This window comes from Alosa sapidissima, chromosome 3 (assembly GCF_018492685.1).
Source record: "Alosa sapidissima isolate fAloSap1 chromosome 3, fAloSap1.pri, whole genome shotgun sequence".
NCBI classification, from domain to species: Eukaryota; Metazoa; Chordata; class Actinopteri; order Clupeiformes; family Clupeidae; genus Alosa; species Alosa sapidissima.
The window spans coordinates 6277906-6284716 of record NC_055959.1 but is presented as its reverse complement, the minus strand read 5'-3'; the positions used below and the strand labels follow the sequence as shown (position 1 = coordinate 6284716).

The following is a 6811-nucleotide window of genomic DNA, read 5'->3' as shown; positions in this document are numbered from 1 at the left end:
GTTCGCTAAGCTTTAAACATCGAATCAAACTGACGTTTGTCAAATATTTTTAGTGCAAGCATGTTAGAGAAAAGGGAATATTTACTAGTAACTGAAATATTTTCACATGTAAAAAATCCATAGGAAGAAAAGAATCATTGTGTTGGAAAAACAATACAGAAAATATATACGGTTCTCTCAAGTGTTGGTAAATCGCTGACAACCTCATGACAAGAGGCTTTGCCTTCTTATCTGAATATACAACAAGTGGACACCACTGGACAGAAGTGCAGTTAACAGGTTTTGTTTTAAATGTAGGCTAATACAGTCAAAGATCTACAGTCAAATTTTGTATTGAAATTACATTCTGCTTCTGTGTTGGCTTTTGTTTATCTTTCAGTTTGAAAAATGTGTCTTACAAACATATAACTGATACAAATGACCACAATACACATAATTCACTGTACTGTAATAGGCTACTGTTGGATATTACATTATTTTGCTATTTTCTGACTGATATAATTTTTGTATGTTATGCATTTTTCCTCTTTGAGAACAAAAACTGCAGTCAAACTATGAAATGAAAGGATGAAAATGTGGCAATGTCAAACTAGTACTTTTATCCATGTGCAGTGCCACTTCCCTAGAATACAATACTCCGTATACTATTTTGTGCACCATTTTGTACTGTACTGTAGATGTATTTTTATATATTTTTAACATGTTGCCCATGGATGATTATTTACATGTTATGTAAGTCTTAAGAAACTTGAATTTTAAAATGCATGTGTTGTACAGAAAGCTGGCAGAATGCCAATGTGTACAGGCTGAGGCCTATAAGAAATGTGTGCTTCTGAAATGCTTTGAGTAAATGAATAAAACGTTAACATTTCAATCAACATGTCCTTCCCATGGAGTACTGAAAATGAATTCCTCTTAAAGGGTCAAGCCCAGCCATGAAGATTTGAGTTCTCTTCATGTGAAGTCAACATTCAATAGGCTCTGGATTGTCTCCTCCATTTTGGTTGTCTCTACACACGACGTGCATTTCCCATGAACACTATAATCATCTGTCAGACCAATTTGTTTCTGTTTTGACCAAACGGGCTCCATATTTGTCTTGTGTGTTCCCGGTTAGGAATCTCCCGAGATTTTTCATAAAAAAACAAACTTGTAGTCACATACTTGGCCCCAATTTAACCCTTTAACTGACTGCTCAACCGTTTGGTAGAGCACACTTTAAGACACCATATCTTACCAAAAAATCAAACTGTTTTAAATTTAAACATATGGACCCATATCTACCACTTGAGTACTACATGTTAAGCACAAAATATTTGCTCAATACCTCTGTAATATCGAAGGCCACACCTTCTCATCATACGCAATTTAAGAAATTAATTTACGCGATTTCGGCCATATTTTGTGGAGTCACATCTACCAAGTTTTTAAAGCTAAGACTTTTTTTTCTTCATTATTATGTAAAACTGAAGTGGAATAACACATGTATTAACTTACATTAAGAAAAAAAAAAAAATTCATGGTTAAATAATTGTTTGAAAACATGCTCTACCAAACGGTTGATGTGTCGTAAAAGTCAGGTCCGTATAGATAATACTTGAAAACATGACAAAGTTCATGAATTAATTATATTAACCATTATATACTGTTTTCAAATGTATACTACTACTGTAAACACAGCATATATATGTTTAAAAAGCATGCATACGCATGAAATATATCAAATAGGCTTATCAGCTATGCTAATTCAATGCAATTCAATACATTTTGGTCTGTACCATGAAGGGGAAACTGATTCAACTATATAGACCATATATTTTCTGAAAGCTTAGACCCTCAGGATGTAATCTAACATGACATGAGACATGTCCCACCCTCCTCATTTGTATGCTGCCCAAGCATAATACATTGGGTATTGGTAAATAGTGTATATGACTAATACTGTTTTGGGCTATCATGTCATGAGGAGGGTGACAAATGTCAAAACCCATGTCAGTTTACATCTTGAGGGGTATATGCTTTCAGACAATGTTGGTTTAGGTGGTTTAATTAGTTTGTCCTCCATGGTACAGCCCTAAATGTATCAGCCATACGCTTAATTTACCAATACCCAATGTGTAATGCATGGGCAGCATACTAATGAGGAGGGTGGGACATGTTTCATGTCATGTTAGATCTCATCCTGAGAGTCTAAGCTTTCAGAAAATATATGGTTTATATGGTTGAACCAGTTTTTCCTAAATAGCACAGATCTAAAGGTATCAGCCATATACCCAATTTACCAATACCCAATGTGTAATGCATGGGCAGCATACTAATGAGGAGGGTGGGACAGGTCTCATATCATGTTAGATCACATCCTGAGGGTCTAAGCTTTCAGAAAATATATGGTTTATATAGTTGAATCAGTTTTTCCTAAATGGCACAGACCCAAAGGTATCAGCCATACAGTATACCGATTTACTGTACCAATACCCAATGTGATATGCATGGGCTGCATACTAATGAGGAGGGTGGGACATGACTCATGTCATGTTAGATCACATCCTGAGGGTCTAAGCTGTCAGAAAATATATGATTTATATAGTTGAATCAGTTTTGTCTTCATGGTACTGACCAAAATGTATTCTGTGTACACGTTCTTCACCTAAATCCATAGAATCCCATTCATTTCAATGGTAAATTTACTTAAGTGGTCTGCAGGTACAGGAATGAGTCTATTTCTTGTTAACATGATCTATCTTAAACTCTGGGACCAGGGCTACAAGATAATACCACTTTTTTGGGGAAAAACTGCTTTCTTTCAGTAAAACACAATAATCTCATGTCAAAGTCAGATAACTGACTTTTACCATTAACAGGCACTTCAACCATTTGGTAGAGATTCATAGAAATTGAATGGGAGGGTCCTTTGAAAAAAAAAAAAAATCACAGATTTTTTATACTACAGCCTAATAGAGCAAGATAAAACAAAAACAATATTTTTTTCATCACTTTTATCATGGTGTGCCAGTTAAAGGGTTAAATGACAGGCAAATTGCAAACTCATGCAAAGAGCAAAGTGTCTCTTGTATAAACTAAAGTGGTTGTGTGGTGTGTGGGAACATTGATCTGACCCACTGATGTCTGCACATCGAATCGGGCTCTTGGTATTCGCCAATATTCACTAAATTATCTTTAACTACCGGTAGATATTATGACTTTGCACTTCATATAAATGGGTGTTCAGTGTGCATCATCACTCTTTGATTTCTCTGATTAGCTTGCATTGATTATTCAGTACAGGAAGCATAGAATATAAGTCATGTAAAATGTTACAATTAGAGGTGCATGCAACTGGTACACATGCAATTTCAAGAGGCAACAGATATTAAGAAAAACAGTTTATTTTTTTCTTCTTTATACATTTGATTCCTGTTATGAAATTAAGCACACTTAAAACTAGTGCATGTATACAATATGAAATAATATTAATCATAATAAGCACAAATACAAATAATATAAATATGTAACAGCATGTTTGTATGTGTTTTTCCAAAGTTCTGCCACAGTAACTCAAGCCGAGTGTTGACAGCTTGACTCCATCTTGTAAAATACATATCAAAAGGCTACAAATAAACAAAAAGATACTCTTCTGAGCTCCAGTGTTTTGTGTTAGCTTAAGATACCACCCTGGAGCCTAAAAGTACGTTCATCTGATATGAGTATAACAACGACGCAGAAGAACGCCAGTACAAATGAGCAACTGACCAACGACGTGCGGAAACAGAGCGTACTATGCACTCCGTGGGTTTCCAATGCCTCGAAACTCACGAGCAAATATCAAACAGACCAATAGTCTCTGACTTGAAGCGTTTTCACCTTTTGAAAAAGAACACACACAAACTTGTACCTCTGTGCTGCGCTTTCAGAGGCGTTTGGGCTACAGTAGATTGCACCAGTGACATTATTTGGAATATTTACCACAGAAATCAAACAAACAAAAAAACATTTGTATGCCAAGCTGAGAAATGATTGCAATTGGTAACTGAGGAGTGTACATTCATCACTTGAAACAAGTCACCACTTTATTAAAGCAGGTGGCTGTAGTCTGCTCTCCTCTCCTCTGGGTAGTCTGGACCCACTCAAGACCCAATCATGGTGGTTGGGACTCCTCCAGCACTGTGGATACATCAGACAGCCTGGCAGGGAGTTGACATACTCCTGTTTTGGTTGGATCTGTGTGTGCATGTGTTTATATGTGTGTGTGTGTGTGTGTGTGTGTGTGTGTGTGTGTCTCTGTTTGGTCTGCCAGTATTAAGGCAGAATATTGCACTGGGGAGAAATCCCAGGGCCGTCCAAGCACCTCGTCATCAACTGACGGCATTCCCAAGACAGGAAGCTTGCAAATGGCAGCCGCAGCTGATAGACATGGTCCACAATCATATTCTTGTATGACCAGGCATCTTGATCTGGAGTTAAAAAGAAGAGAATAAGAAATAGCACTACAACTCCACACACAGAGGTGCCTGCGCAGAAAACCACACATTCGGTGATTCTCCGAAGCGGTGCGTCTCCAAAGCGAAACTCCTGGTTTCTAAAAAAGCAGCTGTTGTAGAGTGGACATGAAGACAGAAAAAAAGAGATGATGTAATGAAAGGGGAAAGAGAGATGGTGAAAAAAAAAAATGGAGGAAAAGAAAGCAATGATGGGTAGAATACAAAGACAATGAGCAGAGGTGCAGTTGGGAGGGAGAGCAGACACTATTTTATGAGCTTGTGGAATGAAGTGGGACTGGGATTGCACACCAAGTCCCCACACACCCTGCCTACAGGCTTGGTCTGGGAAGGGAGGAAGGGAGAGGGGGAGGGGAGAGAAGGAGAACTGGCCAGCTCAGCATCTTCTGCTCCTCCTCAAGTCACTTTCACACCAGGCCAGAGTCTTTGGCCATCTTGTAAAAGATCCCTTTCTGGGCGATGAGACTGGATGGTGACCCGAACTCTGCCACCTGGCCTTTGTCCAGAACCAGAACCCTGGAGGGACACAAGGACAGGAGGGCTTTGCTATAAACAGGGTGGCACACTTGTGGTGTGTAATACAGTATATCACACTTTTTTTTTATCTCCTTGCCAGTTCACTTCTACAAGGCTTGTCATCTGCATCTGACAGCCACACATTTGTAAAACGTGAAATTCTGCACTTGGACTATTTATTTATTAGCATGTAAAAAAATCTTTACGCTAATAAAAACAGCTGGATCGTGAAAACATTTGCGTCAAAAATACCAAAAACACTAGAACAATGACGCATTGCATTCAATGCTCTGAAATGTGTATTATGTCGAATTCCTAAAGTGGTGTGCTGGCAGCTACCTGGTGTAGTCCATGATGGTGTTGAGCCTGTGGGCAATGGTCAGGACAGTGCAGTCCTCAAACTGGGTGCGGATGGTGGACTGGATCAGGTTGTCCGTCTCCAAGTCCACGGCTGCTGTGGCCTCGTCCAGGACCAGGATCTTGGTCTTGCGGAGGAGAGCGCGAGCCAGGCAGACCAGCTGTCGCTGGCCCAAACTGAGGAAGGAGAACAGAGAGGTGATGAGAAGAAGGCCCAGGCAGATGTTTAATGTCCTCTTTCATCTGGTGGCTAGATCCAAACCAGACAGGCGATCAAAGGATAAAGGAGGCACAGAAAGCAGTGGTGGTAGCAGTGTATTTGAGGAGTATGGGTACCACTCATTGACAGAACTGCTGTTTAGGTTCCAGTTTCTTTAAAGATTTTTTTTGGCCACTTTTTTTTGTCACTGAAACATTCACGGCCACTTTCGAGATCACATTTTTGAGCACAAAGAAGAAAACAGGAAATGAAAAGAGTATGGGTTAGCCAACTGATTAGTCATCTGGATAAGCACACGGGCCCCCTACGGAAAAGATGACTCAGGAAGCCATCCCGTCCTTTCCCAGCACTTATTCCCGCTAGAGTTAAGTTCAGGTTCAGGTTTTTGGTTCAGGTTTTGTTTTTTTACGGGAGATGATTCATGCTTTGTTCATTCATTAGTTTAGCAGACCACGCATTCACTGTAGTGGCCTCTATCGACGGACAGGTTTTCATCAATCTAGTGTCCTTTTTCTAGGATTTGTGACCATTCAACATTTCCCTTTCAAACCCTTTAACCTGATCTACTTCAGAGGAGTCCCGTTATATACAAATATCTGGACACCTTCCAGCCAATCAGAAAAGAGTATTTAGGTTACCTGAGGTTTTCTCCACCTTCAGAGCATTCGTGGTTGAGTTTGTCCGGCAGACCAGAGACGAAGTTCTTCAGGTGGGCGAGCTCCAGAGCTCTCCACACCTCCTCATCAGAGTAGCCATCAAACGGGTCCAGGTTCATACGGAGAGTGCCCGAGAACAGCACTGGGTCCTGCGAGACACAGACAGAACCTGTTCAACGTTTCTAGAACTTTCAAAGAGTCAGTAAAATAATGCACCTAGACACTGGATCATGAACTTGATCTAAAAACTTGATCTGAGAATATCTATGAACTATGTTGTATCATGAGTTCAATGCACTTATTTCATAGCTAAATATTGTTCCACGCATGCTAATTCATATGTGTAGTTTGTTTGTTTGCTTGTTTAAAGCCATATCAGCACCTACATGTAAGGCTATTTAACGGCCAGAACATGCTATGCTAGTAGAAGATATGGGAAATCAATGTTGAACTATTACAAGCTTAACTACAATGATATTTTAGAGAAGTTTTTTTAAAATCTATGCTAGCCAGAAATTCTACACGTGTTGTCCGGTTAAAATAGGAAACTGGGATTAGAGTTAAGC

The 6811-nt window shown here is 39.4% G+C and overlaps 1 protein-coding gene across 2 annotated transcripts in view; it reads right to left on the bottom strand.

Moving 5' to 3' along the window:
* Positions 1-3368: 3368 nt before the first annotated feature.
* The window catches only part of abcc1 (ATP-binding cassette, sub-family C (CFTR/MRP), member 1), a 35532-nt gene continuing 32089 nt past the window's right edge, over positions 3369-6811 (bottom strand). For both annotated transcript variants that reach the window (XM_042085058.1, XM_042085059.1), the window contains exons 29-31: positions 6228-6394; positions 5352-5546; positions 3369-5012 (exon numbers count right to left, since the gene is read on the bottom strand). In XM_042085058.1, coding sequence (XP_041940992.1) covers positions 4904-5012; positions 5352-5546; positions 6228-6394 — 471 coding nt within the window. In that variant the 3' untranslated portion in view covers positions 3369-4903. The remainder of the gene's footprint in view (positions 5013-5351; positions 5547-6227; positions 6395-6811) is intronic.